This window comes from Sciurus vulgaris (assembly GCF_902686455.1).
Source record: "Sciurus vulgaris genome assembly, chromosome: 4".
NCBI lineage: Eukaryota > Metazoa > Chordata > Mammalia > Rodentia > Sciuridae > Sciurus > Sciurus vulgaris.
Window position 1 is genome coordinate 12,256,918 of NC_136464.1, and position 26,513 is coordinate 12,283,430.

Sequence of the window (26,513 nt, forward strand, 5' to 3'; positions counted from 1 at the left end):
TCTAGCTAGTCCTTAGCTAGACTAAGCTCCACAAGAAAAAAAAATATAAAATATGTTCTCATATACTACCACTATTGCTATAATTTCAAAATGCAAATTAACTGATGAATGAAAGAAATTAGAATCACGTCATTTTCGTCCTTGGGCCTCAAGACACACACACCTCCAAGTGGTAGTCAGATTTGCGGAACTGTGCAGGAAGCGTGGCGTTAAAAGAATTAAAAAAAAAGACTTCCGTCCGCAGCGAGCAGAAGAGCTAAAGAACTTGGACAACACGCCCGCGGGGCGGGGGAGCAGCTCAGCCGACCTCAATCCCCAGCAGCAACCAAAAAACCCCATCAATATTTCGAACGCATTAATGTTTTTCGCCACTCTGCCGCTTTTGGGTCACCAGGGCTGAGGAATGGTCCGTGAACAGTCCGCCCAAGGCGGCTGGGCACGTTTATAACCTGCACCCCGAGGCGTCTCCTGGCCTCACACCGCTGTCCCCACGCTAAGGCCGGGGCTGCGAGGCACTCCGCGGTACGAAGGTCCGGGAGACCCAGCGAGCGTGGGAAAAAAGCACCACCGAGCGGTGGCCAGCGCCCCGGCTTCAGCCGACTCAGACTTGGAAGTAGTCCTCAGGTGCCGTCCGGCTCCTGGTCGTCCTGGTAACCAGACTGCGAACGCGCGTGCGCGGGCCAAACTCCCTTATCACGTGAGGCCGGCTCGGGGGCGGGGCCGGCGAAGCTCGTCGGCACCCGTCGCCCAACCCTTCTCAGAGCCCGGCCAGCCGTGGAGGGGCGAACCTCTACCTATTGCGCGGGGGTGACTAACAGCTCCCGCCCCTTTTCGCTCTGCTTTCTCCAGGCTCTTCACTCGCACCACGTGCCCTTTTGGCCGCTCCCCCGGCGCCCTTTCCAACCGCCTGTTGGAAGCTGCCGTAAAATGGCGTGAGGGGCGCCGCTGCTTTACGGCTGCCTCTCCCTGAAGTAGAGCCCCGGAGCGCCCACCGCCGTCAGCTGTGTCTCCAGGAGCGTCGGCCCGGTGCAGAGCGAGAGACCCGGTGCGCCACTGCCCTTCTCGCCGTGGTGCCCGTCTCGGCCCCCGGCGATGTGAGCTCGAGGAGGCTGCGGTGCCCCCTGGCCCGGGGGTTGAGACGGGCGGCAGGTGCCTGTGAGGCGGGCGGGTGCCGGGGGCCAGCAGGATGGAGGAAAGCATGGAGGAGGAGGAGGTACTCATCTACGAAACGATGATGGACGACCAGAACCACAACAACTGGGAGGCCGCCGTGGACGGCTTCCGGCAGCCCCCGCCGCCCCCCTCGTCGATGCCAGTCCCTGCTCGAGAGCCTCCGGGGGGGCAGCTGCTGGCCGTGCCCGCCGTCTCCGTGGACAGGAAAGGCCCCAAGGAGGGGCTCCCGCTGGGGCCGGAGGCCAATGGGGTGATCATGATGCTGAAGAGCTGCGACGCGGCCGCCGTGGCCAAGGCGGCCCCCGCCCCCACGCCGGGCTCCACTATCAACATCAACACCTCCACCTCCAAGTTCTGTGAGTCCGGCCTTTCCCCGGCAGCCTCGGCCTCTCCTCCCCGCCCGGACGCCGCATCCACCCCTCCTGGAGCAGCCCCGCGTCCTTTGTTCCAGGCCGGGGTCTCCTCTCCTCCCCTCCCGCCCCTCCCCCGCGCCGGGTGCCCGCGCCGCCGCCCGCGCGGGCCCGGCTTCTTGTTACCTGGCCTAGGGAAGCAGCCTGGTACGTCCGCCGCCCCGAGTTGTGCCACGAGCGCGATCCTTATCGCCACTGGCCGTCTCGCAGCAGTGGGCAGCTCTTTTCTCCTCCGTCCCCTCTTAAAGTTTCGGCCTCAGAGGGGAGGGGAAAATAAGCCTGCCCGCCCGAGTTTCGGTAGGGGAGGCTTTCCGTCCTTTTTGCAGCCAGAAAGAGAAAAGAAATCTGGCAACTGGTGTGTTCGTGTGCTTGTAGCAGTGCTCGTAGCCTGCGTACGTTAAACAAGTCAGAAATCGAAAGCTGGCCCATATCTACACCGTATTCTTCGCGTCTCGGCACACTTTGCATCCTAAGGCAGTGGGAGCCGCGACATCCGTTTTGAAGCTAGTGTATAAAATCACTTTCCAGAGCCAGTGCTCATAAAAATAAGCAATTCAGCATGTGTCCAAACACAAAAGTCTGTTGCAGGTTGAACTTTGCTATGTTAGCGATCTGCCTTAACCCTCAGCTGCAGGCAGAAAGATTGAAGACCAAAGTCTGTTTTGTAACCCAAAACTGACCCCAACCAGGATGTGTGCTTTCATAGCTAGGGAAAGAAAGTGCTTTTGCTTTGACTGTTTTTCCCCCCTCGGTGGTGGTTTTTGTGCTGGTGGTGATGGAAATGAATTTGAGCATCACAGCCAAGGTTTTTCTCTCCTGTTAAATGACTGCAAGTTTTAAATGACATCTGGTAAAGCAGGAGATTTCTAGTTACTAATCTTATCAAGCACTGCAATTATTGTCCACTTAGCTGTGCAGAGAAAATATTTGCCTTGATGCTGATAGGAAGTCACAACCTTAAACAAAAAAAATTTTATGAGAATAGCAAAAAACCTTATTTGTCTTCAAGGCACTGCTTTAGTGAAAGATTAACATCTATAACGCTTGTCTATTAATGTAGTTTATCTCATTAAGAGAAAAAAGTAGAAAAACCATGACTTTTCTCAATTGATGCTATAAAACCATTTGATAAAATCAGCACCTATTTATGATAAAGTCTTAGAAAGCTGAGAGTGCAAGGTAACTAGGTAAAAGTCATTACCAAAAACAGAGTACATATAATAGTTAATGGAAAAAAGTTAGCTATATTTACTTTAAGATACAACAAGATAAGGATGTCCCCTGTCATCATTACTTTTAACATGGTAGGAAAGGTCCTGTCTAATCCAGCAAGAGAAAAGTAAGGTATAAAGACTGGAAGGGAAGTGATAAAACTAATAACTTACAGATAATTTAATCACTTACCAAGAAGAATCATTAGAGAAACAGTAAGAGTTTAAAAGGATTGTTGGATTTTACCATCAACCTACAGAAATTAATATTTACACAGATTAGTAGTCAAAAGTAGATATCATATACAAGAGTGGCGACAAAACTATAAAGTCTCTAGGAAGGAACTCAAGAATACATGAGATCCAAGAAAAACGTTAGGAACTAGAAGAGTATCTAAATTGTATAAGTTCCCATGTTCTTGGACCAAATTAGTTATTAGAAGAATGTCAGTTCTCCAGTTTAATCTAGAAATTTAGTTTAAATGCTTTCAAAATGACATTTGGTTTGTTGTTAACATAATATTTCAAAGCTGTAGTAATAACAACTGGTATAAGTGCACGAACAGAAAAATAGACCCAGGGAACAAATTAGAGGTTAGAGAATTACCTATGTATATTTGAGAACTTAAGGTGACATTATAAATCACTAGATAAAGGACCATAGGTTGTTTGGCTCAGTATATGGAAAACAAATCACAGCATAAATAGAATGGACTAGGAATTAAAGACCTAAATGTGGAAAGAAGAACTATAAAGTTAATAGGAAATGTCGAAGAAGCGCTTTCCTAGGGACAGGAAAGGATCTTTAGAGGCTCAAAAGCTTATAAAGGTGAAAAATTAGTGTCTTTGATTGTATAAAAGTTAAGAATTTTCATTTATGAAAAGACAGGTGAAAGAATGATAGAAAATATTTAAAGAGCCTAAATGTGATGAAGGATTTGAGTAGACAAGAGAATTGTGGATAATAATAAGAGGGCAGCCACTTCTTTAGAAAAGTACGCAAAGGATATCAATAAGGAGCTTACAAAGTAGAAAATGTTAAGAAAGGATGAAAGTATTACTATCTGAGATATCAGATTTAAAGAATAGTGGAATGTCTTTTTTCAGCTATTAGGTTGACAAAAATTAAAAAGCTGGATAGTGTTAGTGTACAGATGGGGATATGGGGATATAGGAAAACTCACATTTGTCGGTAGACTGACAGTTTCAGTGGACTTGTGTGTTGTTGAGATGCTCAAAGGCTGTGGACCAGAAAATGAAAGATAGCCCAAGTGTTGATGTGACCCTGAACCAAGACGGTGATGGAGAAAACAACTGCTGGTGTTTTTTGAAATGGGAAACTTGAATATATACTATGTGCTTGGGATGGTTGGTTTGTCCTAATGATCAGGCCATGTTTGGAAGAGCAATTGCTATTGAGGTCTCTACGAGGTGTGATTTACCACAGTCTGCTCTGGCCAGGTAGACTGGTGAAATTCGAATGCCATATCAATCACCATCAAGTCTTTGAAGTTGGTATTCTCTGTTGTTCCCACAGGGATGTACTATTTGTTGTTGTGGGGTTTGTTAGTTGGCCCTTCCTACACTATAACCCTAACTGCAGGGAGCTGTTACCTGTGTGTTCAGGAACTGGGGAAATTACAGGGTGGGACAATGGATCCATTGGGCCCCTTGTGAGCTGGATTGAAGCCAAAATGCCATTTATCTTGTGATATCCTTAAGTCCCTGATCTGACTGGTGACATGCTGGGTCCCTGAGGGTTAGTATGGGCTCAGAGCCAGCGTTCATAATCCTTGAAAAATCTGAGTGATTTCCATTTCCCAAATGTTTTGTCTCTAACAGATAGCCACATGTTTTACTGAAACAGGCTAGAAAAAAGACTTAGGTATGTTCTTGAAGCAGTTTTGGAATCCATCCTCTCCTTTGTTCCAGGGGTTCTGTGTCTGAACAGGTTCAATCTGGGTATTAGGTGAGGTTTTATGGCTCTTCATTGTATTCACTCAAGTGAGATCTTTGGTATACTTAAGAGTCCCCCACTCCCATTATACAGATCAAGGAACATCTTGGTATACTGCCTGTTTTATTTTTCTTATGACACCATTATTAGCTACCACCAGAGATCCAAGCCATTCTGATAACCACTCTGACCCTGCTGCTCATTAAAATAACCATGCTCACTTTATATCTGGGACCTTTTTCTACTTATCCTTTGTCACTATTGGAATTGAACTAACCCATTGGTACCAGAGAGTGTCTTTAATGGCATTTTTGTTCATCTTTACCCAGAACTATAAAGGACAACCTTGCCTTCTTCACCTGCGTCCCCCCGTGTCCCCCCCCCCCCAATTAGAGTCTCCCTCACCAATATACTTCTCAGTTCCTTGGTGAAGACCTTCTCAGAACACAGTGTGTGTGTGTGTGTGTGTGTGTGTGTGTGTGTGTGTGTGTGTGTGTGTGTGTGTGTGTGTGTAGGAGGGGCAAAATTAGGAGGGTCAGATAGAGTAAATCCACTCTAAGTCTTCATAAGTCTGGATTCATTCCTCCACATGCTAAGGAATTTCTGGTGTCCTAACCTCCTCTTGCGTACCTCTCTTTTATTCTATCTCCTCCTCATTTTTCCTCCCTTCACCTTTTCCTCCTTGTCCATTTCCTTTCTTCTCCACATCTCCCTTCTGCTCTGTAAAGTGTACCCATTTTAGGTATACAGTTTGATGAATTTTGACCCATGTTATTTGTCAGAGATTTGATTTTATCCTACTTGCAAGTTAAAAGCTAGCCTGTTACTGTTACTAGATGCTGACAGAAGTGGGAGACTCCTGGGTCAGAGACAAGGAATGTATCACAGCACAGCAAACAGCATAAGAATCACCATATTTGCCTAAGTTCCCCTTCCTTCCAAATTCCACAAGGATGACACACTAGTACAATGGATGCTTCTTTACTGTGTTTGTTTTGCAGCTGAAGACCACCGAATTTGAGGGGAATCCACTGCTTTTATAGAAAGCAGTAAGCAAACCTGCTGCTTGTTTAGGGGGGAGACTCCCTTATCTTTCAAGTGTACCAGATGCAGAGTAGCAAAGGTTTAGGAGAAGGGTTGCTCAGGGCCTTGCACTTAGCCCTGCAGGAGTACCTGAAACCCAAGGAGAACTCTTCCAGTAGTAACTACCGCATCAATCAAGAGATGAACTATTTCACCACTCTAAGATATGCCTATTCCTCTTTGCAGTCAGTAACCCTGCCTTCACCCCAGCTACCTACTGATCTGCTTTCTGTAAGGAGAGGCTTTTGTAAGTGGAATCATACAATTTGTATTATTTTGTGCTTGTTTTCTTTCCCTTATCCTGTTTTTGAGATATTCCATGTTCTTGCATGTATCAGTTACTTATTCCCTTTTATGGCTATGTAGGTTTTTTTATTTTTTATTTTTTTTTGGATTTATCATACATCATCTATTTATTTGAGTTGTTTTCAGTTTTGGCTGCTATGAACAACCAGTTTCATTTGGACATAAATTGTCATATAAGAACCTACAAATGGAATTCTTTGTTTATATGTTAGTTATGCGTTTGGCTTTGTGAGAAACTGCCAAATCATTTTTCAAAGTGTATTCACTATTGTGCATTCCCACCAACAATATATGACAGTGCCAGTTGTTCCAAATACTTTTTGATATGTGTACAGGCCAGGCTTCTTTTTCTTGATATTGTCAGTCTTTTAAGTTTTAGATTTTCTAGTGGGTGAGTAGTAGTATTTCATTGTGGTTTTATTTTGCATTTCTCTTGTACATTTCCCTTTGGCTTTTTTCATGTGATTTCTGGCCTGTCTCACAATTTTGAGAGAGTCTGTTTAGATATTTTGCTCATTTTTGGGGTTGTCTTACTGTGTATAAATAATTCGCTGCAAATTTTAGTTTCATGTTTTGTGAGATAATACATATTATGAGTATTTTCATTCTGTGACTTGTCTTTTTTTCTTAACAGTGATGTTAACCAATTTATCGATTTTTCCCCCCCATGGCTTGTGCTTTTTATATCCTAAGAAGTATTTGCATACCCCAAAGTCCAGAAATTTTTTTTTGCATTTTCTTCTAGAAATTATATGGTTTTAGCTTTTATATTTAGTTCTGTGATCCGAATTATGACTTGATGTGTGCGTGTAGCTTGAGATAAAGGTGGAACTTCCTTTCTTTCATATGGGTGTCTACTTATGTCAGCACTATTTGTTGAAAAGCCTATTTTTTCCATACTGACTTTGGCAACTTTGTTAAAAAACTAAACAGTACAAAAACAAAAAAAACTGACCATGTATGTATGGCTTCAGTTCTGCCCATTAATCCTTTATTTGGTGCATCATGTTTAGGATTCTTAGTCTTCTTGGTTTTTTATCATTATATGTCTGTCTTTATTGCTGTCTGTCTTACCCTGAAAAGCACTTTTTCTGATAGGCGTTCTAGGTTTATCAGGATTATTTTTTATGTGATACAGCTTTTCCAGTTATTTTATTTTTAACTTATCTGTGTAAAGTACATTTCTTGTAGACAACGTATGATTGGATTTTGCTTTTTAAAAAAAATCTCTGCCTTTTGATGGCCTTGTTTAGACTCTTCACACTTAATGTAATTACCAGTATAGTAAGGTTTGAATCTATTATTTTGCTATTTGTTTTCACTTAGTTCATATGTTATTCTTTTTTTTTTTTAATTCCCTCTTTTCTTGTCTTTTTATAATTTAGTTTTGTCTCCAGTTTTGCCTATTAGCATAGTCTTTTGCCCTTAGGAATTACAACATGAAAATTTAACTTGTAACAGTTTACTTTCGAATAATTTGGACTACTTTATATATAATATAAAAACTTAATATCAGAATGCTTCCATTTCTCCCATATTGTACTTTATGATAGTTGTTATATATAGCTTTACCTCTGTATATGTCATAACTCCTCAAATACACAGTTATTCATTTTGCTTTAAAAAGTTATTTATCTTTATTAAAAACTGAAATGAAATTCACAACATAAATTTAGCTATTTCATTTTTTTATGCAGTCGGGAGATTAAACCCAGAGGTGCTCTACCCCAAGCTACAACTCCAGCACTTTTTATTTATTTTCTAAAATTTTGAGACAAGGTCTCGCTTATGAGAGATTGACCTGGAACCTGAGATCTCCTGCCTCAGCCTTGCAAGTCTCTGGGATTACAGATGTATGCCACCACACTCGGCAAAATTAACCATTTTAGGTGAACAATTCAGTGGCATTTAGTACATTCACAGGCTTGTGTAACTATTCCTGTATCTAGTTTAATATTTTTGTTAAACATTTTTGTCACCTTGTGGTAACACTTTATGCCTGTTAAGCAGTTGGTCTGTTTTTCCCTTCCCCCAGCTCGTGGCATCCCCCAGTCTGCTTACCTTCTCTGTGGGTTTACCTGTTCTGGATTTTTCATATGAATAGAATCATAAGATGTGACATTAATTTTTTAAATAATCAGAAGCTGGAAAAGAATTTTATATTAACCTAAATAGTGTTTTTATCACTGTTTTTTCCTTTGATCCAAGTTTCCTTATCTGTTTTTCTTTTTCTTGTCCTTTAATATTTGTTATAGTGTAGTTCTGTTGACCTTGAATTTATTCAGCTTTTGTCTGTTTTTACTTTCATTTTCCTAGGGCTATTTTTGCTGGATGTAGTCTTCTACGTACTCAGCCTTTTTTGTTTTGCTTTGTGTTGTTTTTCCTGTCAGTACTTTTTAGATGTCTTTCCATCTTTTGAACTGCATTATTTCTTATAATAAAGGTTGGAATAGTCTTATCTTTGTTCCTATCTGTGTAAAGTGTCTTTTTATTTGTTTTCTTTTAAGACATGTGTATTGCTGGGTGTAGTGGCGCTTGCCTATAATCCCAGCGGTTTGGGAGGCTGAGGCAGGCGGATTGCAAGTTCAAAGCCAGCTTCAGCAATTTAGTGACGTGCTAAGCAACTCAGTGAGACACCTGTCTCTAAATAAAGTACAAAACAGGGCTGGGGATGTGGCTCAGTGGTTAAGTGCCCCTGAGTTCAATCCCCCGTACCAACCCCACCAAAAAAAAAAATGTGTGTATCATATGCATCTGTGTGGATGGCAACCATGGATGCTTACTCTTTGGTCTTCTCTTTATTGACTTAATCATTTAGTGCAAAGCTTAAAGAAGTGCATCAGGTCAGATAGCCCACTCCATAGTCTTGCATTTCTTATTTCCATCATAATTATCACAGCAATCTGCCAAATTGTTTTCTTTAAGAACTTTATTCCAGTTGTTTGCAGTGATGGTTAAGTAACACTTGGCTACTACAGCAGTGCCAGGCACTACTGGAACTGTGTCATCACTCCCTTTAAATCCATCGAGATCAGAAAAGTGACTTTCTAGCCTTTGACAGTCTGTTTCCTATAACTATTTTAATGGCAAATACTCTTATCAGTCACAGTTCACTGCAAGAAACTCCTCTAGGTATCCAAAGCAAGAAGCCACTGAGATTTGGAATTTGAATGCTACAAACTCTCATGTCTCTACTTTGCTGGAACATTAGCAACAATAATAATGTTCTTTGTTTTGATTTGGTCTTCCAAATATCCCTTAAATGTGTTCTCTTGGTGGAACCTAATTATTTTTTTTGTGGGGAGGAGGTCCTGGAGATTGAAGCCACGGGTGCTTCACCACTGAGCTACATCCTCAGCCCTTTTTAGTTTTTATTTGGAGACAGGGTCTTGCTAAGTTGCTGAGACTGGCCTCAAATTTGCAGTCCTCCTGCTTCAGGTTTCCAAGTCACTTGGATTACAGGTGTGCACCACCATGCCCGACCGGAAAGTGTAATTTTTAGTGTAACTTTCCATTCAACATTAGTCAGCATACTATGAAAATAACCACCAAATCTCAGGAACTTATATAACAAAGGTTTATTTCTTGCTCATGTTACATTAGTGGCTGAAAACTGCCTGCTGCTCTCCATATGCCATCTCATTGTAAAGAGCAGGCAACTCTTTTCTGAACCTTGCCTTTCTTGGAAGAGGCAAAGAAAAGAAATAGAAACATATATGGCTTTTAAAGCTTCTAAACTCAGATTAGCACATCTGATTTATCACATCAGAATGCCACATGTCTTGTGTTCCAAATGTATTCAACAGAATAGAATGGCTTTATGTGTGGACAAGGAGGGCATGCAGGGCTGGGGCTACACGACTAAACAAACACCAAATGAAGGGATCTCGCACTGACTGATGATGATGTTCCAGGATCAGAGGACACTTACTTAACCTGGTCACTAATGGTTCTTTTCCAGATGTACAGAAGCTTCATAGAATTTTAAGTCAAATTGAGTAAAATTATTCTGTTTTTTAAAAATTAACTTGACTCAAAAGTGTGACTTATGAACTGAATGAAAGTGTTAACTGATTTTATTAAATCTTAAGGTCATCCTGTAATTGATCAGGACCTATCTGCTGGTTTGCAGATGAGTTGATTCTTTTTCAATTAGATCAGTAAATGCATTCATATCTTAAGGTGTGCACTGTTTGCGACATCTCTGGTGACAGTCTGGCATTTTCTTACCTTGCAGTGAAGTGGGGGTGTAATGCAGCAAGCTCGCTGTAACACTGAGCCATGGACCCAGCATCAGGATCTTTCTGCAGTTTGGTCTTATCATTTTTTTTAAAAAAACACTTTATTACATAAAATGTCATTGATGAAACTGCAAGAGAAAGCCATTTTAATGTTTATGTAAGCCCAGGTCACATCCCTAAAGAAAATCAATGCTGTTTACTTTCTCTATAAACTATACACCATATGTAACCACACTGTAAACTGTTAAGTGCTGTGTAAAAATTTACTGTAGCTATCCCTTTGTAGTGTGTCTTGGCCGGGCAGACTGGCTTTTACTCTCTACTCTTGTGGACATTTGGCTGTTAACCTCTGTAGATCTGAATATGTAGTTGTAGGTGTGCTGATTAGACATCTGCACGTCATTTTTTTAATTCAAGTGTTTATTTATTGTATGCCAAGTTGATATTTTTAACATGGGAGGTGATGGAGAGACAAAGATTTATGGTACATTATGATTAAATGCTGTAGTGAAGCTGTGCACCTTCTTGGTAGCCTAGAAGAAAGAGGGGTTCTCCTGTGAAAATGGAGAGACACTTTGGGGTTGTGGGGGAGGCGAAACTGAACTCAGAGACTTCCTTGCTGAGGAGGCAGGCTGTGCCAGAGGCCAGGAGTCAAAATGACTTCTGGGACACAGGGTGTGGGGAGTGGAGTGGCACAAATCAAACCTGGGTGGATAGAAAGGGCAGGATTGTGAAGGACTTGCCATGTTAGGAGGAGGATTTTCTTCTGTAGGCATTGGAGCCCTGAAGGATGTTAAGGGAGAAAACTTCTGTGTCTTGGTGTGAGAGTGGAGAGAATGGAGCCTGGACTAGTGGACGGGTTATAATTAAGTCTACACAAGAGGTGGACACCTGAACAAATAAAACTTTGGAGGCAAGGAGGTTTCAGATTTTAGAGATGTTTAGGGACTGGAGTCTACAAAAATGTGCCAGAGAGAGAGAATAAAGACTCAGGATTGATGGTTTGGATGACTGTGCAGCTGGCCCTGAATTTGACCCACGTATGAAAGGAATAAAGGTGTGAGTGTGGATGTCTCTTTAGAACATTCAGGGAGAGAGGTCCAGGGCAGTTGGTGGTAAATCCTGGGATTTTTTTTTTTTTTTTTTCCTGCACCTAAGAATATTGGAAACCCTGAAATAAGTATTTGATCCTGATAGATTTCTTTTTCCATTTTTAAGAATTCGAGATTCACCAAACTCTTCAGTTTTAAAAAAGAACAATACTTTGTGCTTATTAAAATAGTGCAGACTTATAATTTAAAAGTTCAAATTGTGGGAAAAAACATACAATAAAAATCTGTGGTTCCCTCCCCTATCCCTTCTTATTCTGAAAACTGTTACCCAAAGCCAACCATTTGACTATGATTGATTTATATGTTTCTTCTGGCATTTATCCACATATTTCAATGTGTTAATATTGTTACTGCTTAATTTATCATGCTTATGTGTTATTGACTTGCTGTTATTAGGATGAGAATTTAGTTCTTTCATATTTCCACATACCTCATCTCTCCAATTCTTTTAATACCACAATTTTTGGTTTAATAAAAAACATTTACATTATAGCTACATAAATGCTCCCTGAAGGGCCAAAAGTATACTCAGATTACATTTTCTTTCACCTAGAACTTTGCTATTAGTTGCCCTATTTCTGTTTGCATACTTTTTATTGGACATAGTCTTAAACTTTTTAGCAGCTTCATTGGATTGACCATTTAATGACTGGTGTTTTTGAAATGCTCAAACAAATCAGTTTGTTTTTCTGTCTGCCTGGGAAGCTGTCCTCTTTTTCCCCCTTTTCCTGTTTATTGCTTAGGGCCAATGCATAGGTACCAGGGATTGAACCCTGGGCGCTTAACTACTTAGCCACACCCCCAGCCTTTTCTGTTTTGAGACAGGATCTCACTGAGTTGCATAGGGCCTTGCTAAGTTGCTGAGGCTGGCTTCGACTTGCAATCCTCCTGACTTGGAATCCTCCTGCCTCAGCCTCCTGAGCCCACCATGCCCAGCTATATAGAAAGAACATATCTTAATAGTGCTTTTATACTTCATTGACAATTCAGGTATAGGATTCTTAAGTGAAATTTGCCTTAGAATTTTTTAAGTGTTGCTTCATCTACTTTAAACTTGCATGTTACAATGAATGGAGGATCAGGTGGTATTTTAATTCTTGTTCTTCTGTATGTGACATTTTTCCCTTTGAGAAAATTTGTGGGGTATTTTCTTATAGTAGCATGTCAGTATTCTCTGTACTACTATTATCCCCTTTCTTTCAAATTGTTGGTATTGAACATGGTAGTTGGTAGTGAAACGTTGAATTTCCTGTTTTGATCTTTTAAGTCTTTTAACTTTTATTATATTCTGTTACCCTTAATGCTCTGAGAGAGTTCCTGGATGTTTTCTTTTTTTTTCATCCTTCTGCTGGATTTTATACATGGGCAGATGACTTCTTTTTCATTATAGTAATTTTAATTTTTATCTTTTTGAGCATATGAGTTTTTGTTTTTTAAAGTTTATTGTACTTAAATTATCTTTGTTTAAAAACAAAGCTAAAGCTTGTCAGTTTTTGTTTTGAGCTTCCATCTCTGAGACTTAGTGCAAATCTTTGGAAATCCTTAGCCATCTATTCATATTTAAAACTGAAAAAGGTTAATAGGTAGTTCTGTGTGTATAGGGACCTTGTCAAGCGTGTTGGTCTTAACCTTTGACTGATTAAATGCAGAGCTGCTGTTTTGTTGAGGAACTTCTAAATATTCATATGTGAATGTCTGAACTCTTGAGTTTTGTAGAGGATCTTCTGAGAAGAGGTGGGGTGGGAGGTGGGGCAGGAAGCAAAGGAGCAAGGTAGATGCGGGAGTGGTTCTTGTGCTGACTTCTGACTTGGCTTACTCCACTGGCCCTGTGCTTCACACCTCCCAGCCCTGCCTCACGTGTATCTATGTCTCCAAGTTCTAATACTTTGTCTTCCAGTTTTGTCATGGAAGAACACTTTTCTAGCTTCTTTTTACTTTTTAGCCTACAGACTTTGCTGTCAATCTCCATTCCACCTCCCACCCCTTTCCATCTCTTCCTCATTGTATCCTGTCCTCAAGTCCTGAACCTCTTGGGTCTGGCAGAGCAAGAGTGGCTTCCTTATTGTTGGGATTCACATCAGCACCTGCCTTTTTTGACTTCTTCAAATACATAAGTTTTTTTTTGGGGGGGGGGCAGTTACTGGGGATTGAACTCAGGGACACTCAAACCACTGAGCCACATCCTCAGCCCGATTTTTAAATTTTATTTAGAAACAGGGTCTCACTGAGTTGCCTAGCACCTCGCTTTTGCTGAGGCTGGCTTTGAACTTTCGATCTTCTTGCCTCAACTTTCCAAGTCGCTAGAATTATAGGCAAGTGCCACTGTACCCAGCAGTTCATATGTTCTTGGTCTTCAGGCCAAGGAGAGTTGACCAGTTTATATCTTGGAAGACACCAGAGAATTTTAAAATCATGGAAGACCTGGAACCAGCAGTTTATACCTATATAATCCCAGTTGATAATACTTTATACTTTGAAGTTTGAATAACTTTGACGTTTTTGAAATTTTGGATTAGGTGAAGTTGGTACCATAATAGATGACCTGGAGTCCTTGACCATTTCATATGTGTATTGTCATAACCTGTTCATGTTAGGAACTATGTCACAGGCTCTAGGTGATGTAATTGTGAAACTTGTGTGATCATTGTTCTAAAGGAACAAAGATCTTAGTCTTTCTGGTAGCCACGATAACTAGGTAGTGTTTCTGTTTTTGTTTGGAAATAGTAGTAATGAAGGAAGTTTCTGCTATTCCTACTACATTTCCTCAAGTTGGAAAATGTGTGAATTCCTAAGCAGTAAAACAGTATCATTGTATTTCTCATACAAGTTTTACAGTGTTTTGGGGGAAGAGGTAGTTCATTTTATAGAAAGCCAGACAGTTTAGATAGTGTCAGTTGTTGATACAGTTATAACTTTACCTGGACCAAAATACTTTTTGTTTGTTTTTTATGTTTTTGTTTTTGTTTTTATATGGGGTGAGAGATTAGGTAGCACAGAACCCTTAAAGAATGTGTTAATGAGGACCTACATAAAATAACACATTAGTGTTATCTGATTATGTATATAATGAATGTAATTTCATGTTGATATGGATATACTGTTATTAGGAAGAGAATGATCACAGATATTTGAAATTGTCCATAGTGTTTCAATTGAATTATGCAGACCACAAACCCTATCACTTAGAAACTCTCCAAACACCTAAAGCTCACAGGTTTTGGAAGTATTTACCCCACTTAAAAATAAGTGCTTTACTAGGACTTAACAAATTAGCTACTCTGTTCTATTCGCAAATCAAAGTATACCTGTGTAGGTAGTGCAGGTTTTGTTTTTTTCTCCTAATAAGGAAAAGGATATTTAAAGATTTTACTAACTCCTTTTACTATTTTCTTTTTTTTAAACTGGTCAGTTTCTCTGAGGATCAACTAAATATCACTGTTTGCTTTGTATCAAAGTTACTTTCCTTTTGAGTAAATACTAGCTAGGATTTTTCTGTCTTAAATAAAGCTTATCTCCTCCCATTTATTTATTAGAATATACTGCCTGGTTCAGCTTCTGATTCTTCTCTTCCACTCTGATTTTGCCCTTTCTTGATTGCCAGGGGCTTCTCTCATGCTGAAAGTTTTGTTCTTGACCTTTAGCTTTACTCTCTTATACTTGAAAGAGTTCAGTCGTCCCTGTGAGCTTCAGGGAGCAGAACATTCTGCCCAGCCGTAATGTTTTGGACAACAGATATTTACTAGGTGGTTATTGATAGATGAGTAAACATGATCACAAGAAGTTGTAAGTTTTCTTTCAGAAAGCAGATAGTGGTTAGAATTAGATAATCCAGAGTTCTTTTCGCCTACTCCATTCTGATTACCAAATTTGTAATTAATTTTAGTTCATCTAAAAAGTTTATTTCAGATGTGATTTAGCTTATTAAATTTGGCTTAAGTCTTTTAGAATTGTCATTACTATAGTCTTATCAATTCTAACTGAAAGCAACTTTTTTTTGATGTGGAGTAGGGATATAGAGTAGAATTTGAGTGAGTCTTTGATATGAAACAGTTTATGGCTACTCTTTTAACATTTTCTTTGATTATATTGTTATTTGACTCTTAACTCAAATTGTTGCCAACTGACAAACCACTTATCAAGCCACAGAAGAGAAACTCTAAGGTGATCCCCTGACTGTCCTAAGCTACTGATGCAGTGGCATTAGTTACTGGTTCTCAAGCTTGAGCAACCTTGACAGTTACCTGGAGCAGGCTTGTTAGATAGATACAGGGTCCCACCTAACATCTGATCTGGCAGTTTGCCTTTGCTGATGCTGCTCTGGAGGTCAGACTTTTGAGAACCACTGAAAGCAGGTAATGATCAGCCTTCACAGTAAACCAAGTGTGAAAGAGTAATGCTGATTGTAATTTCTGAATTTATTCCCCTCTTGAATAAATTCAAAGAAATAACACCAAAAATCACCCAAAGGATTATTTAATAGGGTTAACCTGATGTACTTTATCCTGTGTGAAATGAAATATGATTTAAGCCTTAATTCCAAAACAACTACTAAGTAGTATGCCTTGGATTTTTTCTAGTAACCATTCATTTTGACACTAAATTAGTCTACTTCAAACATTATTGAATACCTACCACTTGTTTCGAGTTGGTACTCTATGAATTTCTTCTCCACCGGGCTTAAGTCTAGTTTGGAATGGACCGACAGTAAATAAATAAATAAATAAATAAAGTCAAGTTTTAGTAAGTTATTTGGTAAGAAAAAAAAAAAAAAGGATGAGTGTTTATTCCTGGTATGAATTATACATCTGTAGTAGTTTCCTATTTATTAGCAACCTAGTATTTCTTAAACTTTTGTTTCCAGCTGTTCCATGTATTTTTAGACTTTATTTCATTTTACTGTAGTAAAGTTTGGTTAAACTGCCTTCTCAGTGGGATTTAGGACATATGAACTTGTTATCTGTTTCTAGGTTTAAGCCTTGTGTAACGTGATGCTTTGAGGCTTACACCAAGAATCTTTAAATTTTTTTAACTTGAATGTCTCTAGAGGGTACATGCAGTTCACTCTTTTTAAAAATTTTTGTACCAGACTTGATTTATTAACTTATGTTTACTGGCCTAGCTTTGTAGGCATCTGAGTTTATAGAACAAACCCCCCCCCGCCCCCCCGCTCTTTTTTTCCTTCCTTCCTTTTTTTTTTTTTTAAGATTTGGGACCCTGCCAGGTTGCCCAGCCTGTTCTGGGATTCCTAGGCTCAAGTGATTCTCCTGCCTCAGCTTCCCAAGTAATTGGGACTGCAGGTGTGCAGCACCAATGCAGTCTTTATAGTGCTTTAAAAAATGGCTTAAAAAGTAATCCATTATTTTGAAGTGGAAAATCTTAGATAAAATTTAGTAATTTAATGGTGATTTAATTTTTATCTCGGTTCTGTGTTTTAATTTGGATTCACATTTGCTGATGTTGCACATTATATCCAGAAAGGCAATTTAAAAGGTAGAATTCAAGAATTCCTTAGTTCACTGGGAATCTTATTTACTCTTTAACCACAGAAGATATATGTTAAAAAAAGACTGGTGTACTCATAATTCCTGGTGGGGAATTATGAGTGATTTTTCTTTTTTGCTTATGTTTTCTAATATATACTTAATGCTGCACTACTGAAATCAAGACATAAGTTTGAAAAATATTGTCTAAATTATATGACTTTCTCAGTCTCCTAAGATCTCATGTTATCTGCGTTCTGCCCTGGAGCGCTGCATGTTGCCTTTTTAAGATAGTAAACTAGTTATTTTATTGCATGAATTTTGTCTGTGGTTTCTTTTGGTTAGTCCACATTTTTCAATGGTGAAAGTTGAAAGGGATTTCATTTCTCTAATCGCATATCTGATTTTTAAAGTTCATGGCTACACACCTACACACCTGAGGCTCTGTGTTAAAACTGCTGGTAAATGGAACAAACTGCTAATGGTTTTTGTTTTTTTGATTGGGGATCAGGTTGCTGATAGCAAGGAAATAATCAATATCTTAAACTTCCCTGCATTGTCATCATGAGTGTGGACCGTGGGGAGCCTTCCTCAGAGTGCTTTAACAGCACTCGTGCCCTGTGAGTGGTGGAGAATTAGCCATACCCCCCAGCGGTTTTCAACCAATGGCTAATGAGGATTCAGCATAGTTTCCTCAGTAGCTCTCCTGTGCTGTCAAGTGAGACAACAGAGACACGTGTGCTACACTGACACGCAGAGATCAGCTCGTGCCCGCTCTTCAGGTCATGTCTGGCTCTGCCCCTGCTCACCCACCCGAGTTCTGCTTCTCTTGCCACTGGTGAGGACTGGCTGGCCTGAGAAAAAGGTTACATTAGTTAGCATGTGAGGTCAGCTGAATTGACTTCTTCATCTGATTTTCAAATAAAATGTATTTGAAGATAGAGGCATATTATATATGTTTTGAAATAGATGTAACTTTTTTTTCTGTATGTGGAAAGAGGCTTTAAGATTCTTTACTGTTCCTCAGATTGTTGTCAGTTTTGAAAAATGTCACTTTTCAAAGATTTTTAAAAGCAAAGCATTTAAAAAAAAAATGAGAAAGATGCCTGAGTGGCGTCAGTAAGTCACTGCTTCCAAAGTGGGTCTCCGTCCTGTCCTTAGAGCTAGAGGACTTTTTTATTTTCTTTTTTAAAAAATCATTAATTTTTTTTTTAACAGCTAGAGGACTTTACATTTTAGTTTCTTCCTCCTTCATGTCTCTGACTTAGTAGCTTGCTGAGGTGGGAAGTAGGAGTGCTCAGCTGCGGCTGACCCTGTGGTGTGGTGTGCTGAGCTCAGCAGCCAGAAGCCCAAGGACTGGTGTGTGGGGTCTTGGCTTTGTGTTTCTCTCAGCTTCTCTGTGAGCACTCTACTCCTCTTCTTCAGGTCTCAGCTTCTGGTGCAGAGCGTGCTTTGGGGGTATACTGATAAGGGATTCACTAACAGTATCACATAGAGTATAAATTGTCTTTTCAGTTTTCTTTGAATTCTTTAGATTACATGAGCAGAAAGGTAGTATTTTGGAGCTAGTGTATATCTTTCAACATCTGCCAATCTCTTTTATTTAACAGGGAAAGCAAACTTCAGGTTCAGAACACTAGGCAGGAAGCAGGATCTTGCTAGAATTTAACATTATATTTATTTCTATATTGCCATCAGTTTAATGGCAAGTGATGTGGCTTTTCTGTTTTTAAGAAACCCTCCCCACCTTTTTTTTTTTTTTTTTTTTTTAAAGTACAAGTAGTTTTAAGTACAGGGTAGTGAGACCAGGAAGCACTTGTAAGGAAGTTGAGGAAGTGAGACCGGGAAGGTAAGGAAGCTGGCAGAATCAGTCTCACCACTGTGAGCTTAATCCTTGTGGGGAACTCTGCGTGTCAGTGTAGCACACGTGTCTCTGTTGTCTCACTTGACAGCACAGGGGAGCTACTGAGGAAATGGTACTGGATCCTCATTAGCCATTGGTTGAAAACCGCTGGGGCTAATTCTCCACCACTCACAGCCTGCCTCTCCCCTCTCTAGAGCAAGTTCTGGCAGCTAGACAGAACACTGAGGCAAGCAGTTGTAGATATTGAAAGTTGGCCTTTGTGTACAAGAGTGTGTTAGTCAGTTTTTTGTTGCTGTGACAAAATATCACAGCACAACAACTTAAAAGGGAGAAAGGTTTATTTTGGCTTATGGGTTCAGAGTTTATGTGGCCCCATTGCTTTGGACCTCTGGCAAGGCAGAATAGCATGGCAGGGAGCTTGTGGTGGAACAAAGCTGCTCATCTCATGGCAGCTGGGGAGCAGAGAGCTTGCTTTTATCACAAAGCACCACCCTCAAAACCCGTTATGTTGTGAATCTGTAAATGCATTCCTGAGGTTGGAGCCCTCACGATCCAGTCATCTCCCCAAAACTCTGAACACTCCTGAGTTCGGGATCAAGTCTTCAACACATGAGCTTTGGGAGAACATTTAAGATCAAACCAGCAGTATCTGCTATACCCCCAGATAAACCTAAGCTTTTTCTGTTCCTCGTCTTAGTAAACAGCAGCCCTGTCTTTTGATGCTCAGGCCAAAAACTTTGGAGTTATCCTCGAATGTTCTTTTAGATCTCTCTTCCAATCCATCAGCAAATCTCTCCTCGAAATCATAGCCTACTAAATTGGTTTACTCTCAGCACTGCGGCTGGAATGGGTCCATCCAAAACCTGTTAGACCTAAGTTAAACCTAAGTTTAGGGGTGTGTGCGTGTGCGTGCGTACGTGTATGTGTGTGTGTATGTGTGTGTACGTGCATATGCATGCAGTTCTTTTTGTCTTTAGTTTTACATTTAATCCAAATACTCCTTTCCTCTCCATTCTCTTCATTGTGAGTTCTGATTCATTTGTAAATTAGATACATTTGTCACAGTTTGCATTTCACCTTTACTAGTTTACTAGCCTTGTTGATTTCTTCTTCTTTTTTGACAGCCAGTAAATTCACTTTGTGGCATACAGTTCTGTTGGTTTTGACAAATGCATGGATGTGGTATCTAATACCATAGTTCATACAAAACAATTTATTACCCTAAAAATTGCCCCATGATAATTTTTGTATATAATCCTTTTACCTAAAACCCAGCCCTTGGGAATTAAGGATATGTTTTTCTCCCTATAGTTTTGCCTTTATTAGTGTCATATAAGTAGAGCTCAAGGTATGGAGGCTTTTGGGTCTGGCTTCTTTAACTCAGGAAAATATTATTTTTTTTCCTTCCATGTTGGGGAATAAACCCAGGGCCTCACATGCTAAGCAGGTGCTCTACCACTGAGCTACATCACCAGCCCCAGCAAAATAATGTTAAGGTTATACTATGTAGTTCTGTGATTCAGTAGATCAATCCTCAAGTGTCCTTTAAGATAAGCTTAAGCAAAACTGAATTGGTTTAAAGAAAATATTAAATAAAGATGATAAATTTAAAAAAAACCTTGAAACTGAATGACCACGGTTGGAAGTCAATATGATACAAAGCCTTTCCTTTACCTGGTACTTCTGCCAGTACTTAGGCATGTGCTCTTAGGGGAAGTCGCCACTTGACTTTTCTGCACCCCAGTTTCTGGTGAATAAACAGCAAAATACCTGATTCAGTGTTTGTTAGCTCCTGTCTCTCAGGGTATCATACACTCTTTGGGTATCTCTTTTTTAACATTAGTGTTCCATTGTTGTGAAGCAGCTGTCACCCCAGGATCTCAAAATTGTTAAGACCAGCTGTTACAAATGCTTTGTAAGACCTATAGTGAAAGAATGAGTCTGCCCGTAGGAATAAGGTAAGCCTTTGATGTCAGGCTCCAGATCATGAGCAGGTTTTCGGTTGGGCTTGTCAAGTTGCACATAGTTAAGAGCCCAGGTTAGAGCTCTGGTGATAACTAAGAGTTACTTGCAGCACTATGAAGCTCGGTACATTTTCTGGCAGCCTCTTCTATGACTGTTAGCATTTAGATCTTAATACCTATAGTCCTATCATTAGGTAGATTTTCCCAGGAACATCTGTAAATATCACTGGTGTTTGTTGTTTCCTAGTAGAACCTTCTGTGGTTCACTGATAGGTCACTTTGTCATAAAATTGACAGTGTCTTTTGAGGGTCAGCATGTTTGAAAATGCTTCATTGATGACAGAAACTTACAGAAAACTGGGAAGGAAGCAAATAATATTTATGTTACTTTTAAAGATGGGCAGATTCATAACTGCTTAACTTCCCTGACCAGATATTTTCCCTTTTAATTGAAATGTGATGGGTAGGTAATAAAAGAAGGAATTTGAGAGTGTAAAATGCTATGATTTGTGTTCACTTTTCATGGCACATAGTAATACTTATTTTACTTTTTACTTGTAGTAATGAATGTTATAACTATTGAAGATTATAAGAGCACATACTGGCCAAAATTGGATGGTGCCATAGATCAACTTTTAACCCAGAGTCCTGGTGACTATATCCCCATATCCTATGAACAGATATACAGGTAAGTCAAGATTTAATTTATCTGGATTTGAAAGGGTATATTGAGGTTCAGGGCAACTTCAGTTATGACAGCATGCATGCTTGTGATATATAAAATACACAGGGTGAGACTTGAAGTATTTATATATTCTGCACTTGTGGATTGGAGCAAGTATGATTTATACTTTTTGATTCAAAATGGTTTTCAAATTAAGACTTCTTACTGCCTTAGCTTGCCACCTTTACCATTTGCAGTGCAGAAATTGGAGATCATCAAGGAAACAAGAGTGACTGAAGTGTCTAGTGTAGAGATACATACTTTTTAGTCTCACAGAGAGACTCTACTTGAACCCATTGATGTTTATTGACACACAGTTCTAACTCCCTTTGATTAATTTATTTCTCAGCTCCTGGTAAATGAAAGCAATAGATTAGGAACTGGGGTGGGGTATGAGATCAGCACAGTGACGCAAAGAAGAAATGACAACTATGTTGTTCCACACAACTCATGTACAAAGAGATTATACTGCAAACATTTTTGTGAGTTAGAAACTTTCTCTCTACTGATTATTGCTCTCTTCTTTATTTTGACATTGATTTATTAAAAAAAAAATAGCAAGAGAGAACCTGACTTTTAAGAAGTTATCATTTCAGACCCTAGATTATCAGCAGTATTAGAATAGCTAGTGCTGGAATGCTTCAGATTATTTGCCGTTAGTGGTGATATCTTTTCCATCCAGACATTGATTGGGGAGGGCAAATTTTTATTAAAAGTTGTGTTCAGTCACTGGTTTTAAGTCTGAATTATTTGATCACTGGCAGTATATTTAGAGTGTGTGTTCACCTTAGATTGAGTTAAGTGCATCTTCATTAACTTGGTTTTTGTTTGTTTTTACAGTTGTGTGTACAAGTGTGTATGCCAGCAACACTCGGAACAGATGTATAGTGATCTGATTAAAAAGATAACTAACCACTTAGAGAGAGTTTCAAAGGAGCTGCAGGTAAAGAACTGATAGTGTTGATTTTTGTTTCTTTGGGTTTTTCTGGCTGGATGAAACTAGACTGTTCAATATATATACATTATATATATTTGGAATCTTGTTCATTTGGTTATGATGTAAATTTATAAATATTTCCTAGTTGATTATTGACTAAATCATCTAATCTTTAGAGTAGATTCTTTGAAAATATGACATAAATTATAGAAATTTTTAGATGGAATATATTTAAGACCTTGACTGGTTCCAGGTCTTAAATTACTTAAATTACTATGTAAACTTTTTTTTTAACTTGAAACCTTATTTTTCTCTTTCACTTTAATATTTGGTGACTTTCATAGCATAAATATATACATATACAACATATTATTAATTTTTTTCTGGAACTCATATTATTTGATGAATAGTTTGCCTATTTATTTCTCTTACTTGCCAATATGAACACTGAGGTCAACTACTGATAAACTCCCTATAGCGGATGAGTACCATGCTGGCTCTTACAGTCTGTGGTGAGAGGACTGACTGTAGGAAATACTCAGTTTAAGAGGGCACTTGGCCTCCTGGTCCCCACCTTTCCTCTGTACTGATAAGCTTCAGTATAACTTCCAGTGCTTAAAGGTCAGCCAGGTCAGTTCTGGAATAGAAATAACATGATACCTAGAAAGTCCTTTAGCAGGAATTGCTACACAATTAGGAACTGCTCCAACAATTCTGAAATAAAGCACATTTTCTGGTAAGTGCTGGGATGGACTCTCTTGGATAATGTTCCTCATATACCTTGTGGTCTGAAGTATCTTGTTTACTCCAAACAGTTGTTGTTGCATTAAGTAGCTTTTTAAAAATTATCATCAGAGCTAAATTTTATTATAGTCAAATATGTACTTTTCTTATTGCTAGTGAATATCTAGTTGCTTTACTAGTAACAATGCTGCAGTGAATTATTAGTCTCATAAGTAACATCATTTGCCAAGTCCATCTTGAGGTTCACAAAAGTTTTACTAAGTTACACTCCAGTCATCTGTGTATCAGAGTGTTTTCCTTCACACTGCTAATATAGCATATTATGAAAATAAATCATTTTTAATTTTATATTAACAAAGGAATGATTCTTACTAAAGATTAAAACTAGATAAGGGTTATGTCTCTTAATGTTAGTATTTAAAAACAAGTGTATTAATAAATGTAAAGTTAACATGATATGGGGAGTTTAAGTATTTTTAAAGTCAATATATGTCCCACCTTGAGTTCAACAGTTGGTCCTTTAAAAAAAAAAAAAAAAACTAGCTTCAAAATGATCTATTTTTGTAAGATTATGAAGCCTGTGATCATTATTAAACAGCAAGAAGGAGTGGTTCAAAACATGGGGACCCAGAGCTATGGTCTCAGCTCTGCCACTCAGCACTTGTGTGTCTCTTGGTTAAACATACTAACATTTTCTTGTAAATTTTCCCAACCTTAAAATCAAATAGCTCTACTAAAATATGTGGTCCTTTTATACTAAGTTGTAAGACATTTTTTTTCTTCTGCTTCCTGCATGGCAAAATCTTTTCCTTCTTTTCTCAATATTCAACTCATTTCTGTCTACCTGTGTGAAGCCTTCCTGGAACTCTTGCACTCCCCTCAGAACAGAACAGAACAGAACAGAATGAACAGTTGGTGCTTCTTGCTTTATGGGCCCCTAGCATCTTGGCAATAACAACTCTATTAGGGCAATGATTGTGTTGTGTTATCATTTTTACTTTACACTATCTCACAGGCCCCCCTAGAGGGTGGGGAATCCATCTCATTTGTCTTTTTATCCTTAGTGTCTGGCACAACTATAAGTCAGTAAATGTTTATGCTCGGCAGTTAAGTCTGACCTGTACCAGTGGAAAGGTAGCATAATTAGTGTCCTGTGATTGCTAATGTTTATGTTCTTCAAATTCCTGGGCATTTTATGACTCTGTGTAATGTCTGTTTTATAGAGAGCTGTAGGTAGTTTTCATGGCGGTACCACACAGGAGTACTTGCCAGGTCTCATGAGTCAGAAATGAAATGTTATATTTGGATAGTCATTTTGTTTGCAGCTCTGATTTTTTAATGAATTTTTAGAGTCAAAACATAAGCGTGGGATGGAGTTGGATTTGGCAGGTAATCAGAGCTGTAGTGTTGAGTTGATAAATCAATGAGTTGGACCTTAAAATAGCTGCTGGATTGTGTAGTTTGGCAGGTGACTTATTTATCATATCTAAAGATATATCCTGTTGGGGATACTGAAGAGATTATATGAAATAATGTTCCATATTCCCCAGTTATTTTTGGTGCTGACCTAAAAACTAGATACTATGGTTGCAGAGATTTTAATAGATTATTTTTATTTATTAACCAAAATATTTTTACATGACAGTATAATCTAACCTGTGCCTCTTTTTTAAAAAACACATTTCTTTCATCTTGGTAACAGTGCCTTTTCCACAGTAGCTTTAAAAAGTGTTTTTGTTATTGTCGTAGAATTAATAAAACCATTTGGCAAATAACTAAGCCTACACTTAGTATTCTCCTTAACTGTTGTATTTCACTGAATGTATATCTGTTCTTTTTTTACTTACTGCTGGATTTCTTGAACTGTGATAGTGTATTTTGGTGTGTGTGTGTGTGTGTGTGTGTGTGTGTGTGTGTGTGCGCGCGCGCGCGCGCGCATGTGTGGTGCCAGGGGTCAAACCCAGGGTCTTATGCATGCTGGGTTAGCACTGAGCTGTGCCTTCAGCCCAGCCTTCTTTTTAAACATTCTCCTTTCCCTTAACCTTAATGAAATTCTGTCATTGTGATAATGAAATTCTATATTTATTTTCTTTTTCCTTTCCAAAGCCTCTGGATTTCCAATTCTGATTTTTCAATATACAAGTGAATGAAATAGGTAATTGTAGAGGGAATATCATTTTAGCAATTTAGTAAATAATATTCTGATTAGTTAGAAAGTTCTGTTGAAGCTTAGAAATCACCAGACTGTTGGTGAGGACTCGGATTAGGACCTCCAGTTGCCTGTTAAACTTGAATTATTACTAGTAGATATTTAGACGGAGTCAAAATTCCTCTTCATCGGAATCAGTTTTTCTTTTCAGGTGTGAGATTTCATATCCAGCTCTCACTGTTCTTTCTAGGTGGTAGTCAGAGTTGGTGTAATATTTTGTTTCTTACCTCTTGCATTCCCATTTTTGTCATTCTTTTTGTGTCATTATGGAGTCATACCTCTATTCTCTTGACTTGCCACCTCTTTTGACTAAAATAATCCTCCAAAAATCCTAATTTTTTTGGCATACTTTCTTGTTTCTTAAAGACTCCCAGTTGCCTTTCTCAGTTAATAGCAATTGAGTTCTTGCTCTTAAAAAACAAAACAACAGCAATAAAAACTTGTTGGTGGGTCACCAGGATTCCTGGTGGGAAGCCTGTGGCAGCTAGCACTTTTCTATCCAAATAGGCAAGATTCTTAGGTAGGGCGGTGGGTATGTATTGGATAAAACTTGATAATTTGAATCATCCCTCCTGCTAATTTTAAAAAACTAGAAATAACAAGGAAATTATAACAAAATTACAGAGCCAAGATCTGGAAGAAGGAAATTCAAGAGGAGAGTCTAATATTTGGGCCATTTCTCTATAGGGTCACCTCTTACTCTGGAAGAGGTGTCTAACAGGCTGTAAGCTTTCAGTAGAACTTTGGTATGTATGTCAAGTGTGGAGAGAAAATTGGAAATTAAGGCCCATCAACCCAGAAGATCCTGTCCCAGCAGCATATACAATCCTTCTTGGTAACTGAAACCTCCTTCCTGGTGAGATTAGTATGGTTTGGATTCGCTGGCACCTCTATCACTTACCAGAAGAAAAAGTGAATTCTCTCTGGAGAAAGATAACATTATCCTAGGCCTGTAGTTGTTCAATAGTTTTTCATAAACAGTGTCAGTCACAAATAACTAGCCAAGGTAGGGGATTTAGGGAATTATAAAGCCAGGAGACATGCTGAAATACACTTTTAGACAAGAATAGAGAGAATTCATCACCAATAGCCTCCTCA

At 39.1% G+C, this 26,513-nt stretch overlaps 1 protein-coding gene across 3 annotated transcripts in view; it reads left to right on the forward strand.

Annotated features, from left to right (window-relative positions):
* Positions 1 to 350: 350 nt before the first annotated feature.
* Positions 351 to 26,513, forward strand: part of CACUL1 (CDK2 associated cullin domain 1) — a 68,022-nt gene continuing 41,859 nt past the window's right edge. Inside the window, exons 1-4 of one of the 3 annotated variants that reach the window (XM_079137165.1) lie at positions 351 to 650; positions 850 to 1,529; positions 21,363 to 21,489; positions 22,366 to 22,468. In XM_079137165.1, coding sequence (XP_078993291.1) covers positions 1,187 to 1,529; positions 21,363 to 21,489; positions 22,366 to 22,468 — 573 coding nt within the window. In that variant the 5' untranslated portion in view covers positions 351 to 650; positions 850 to 1,186. Of the gene's footprint in view, positions 1,530 to 21,362; positions 21,490 to 22,365; positions 22,469 to 26,513 lie in introns of all 3 variants that reach the window. The other 2 variants (XM_079137166.1, XM_079137167.1) reach the window with 2 other exon arrangements.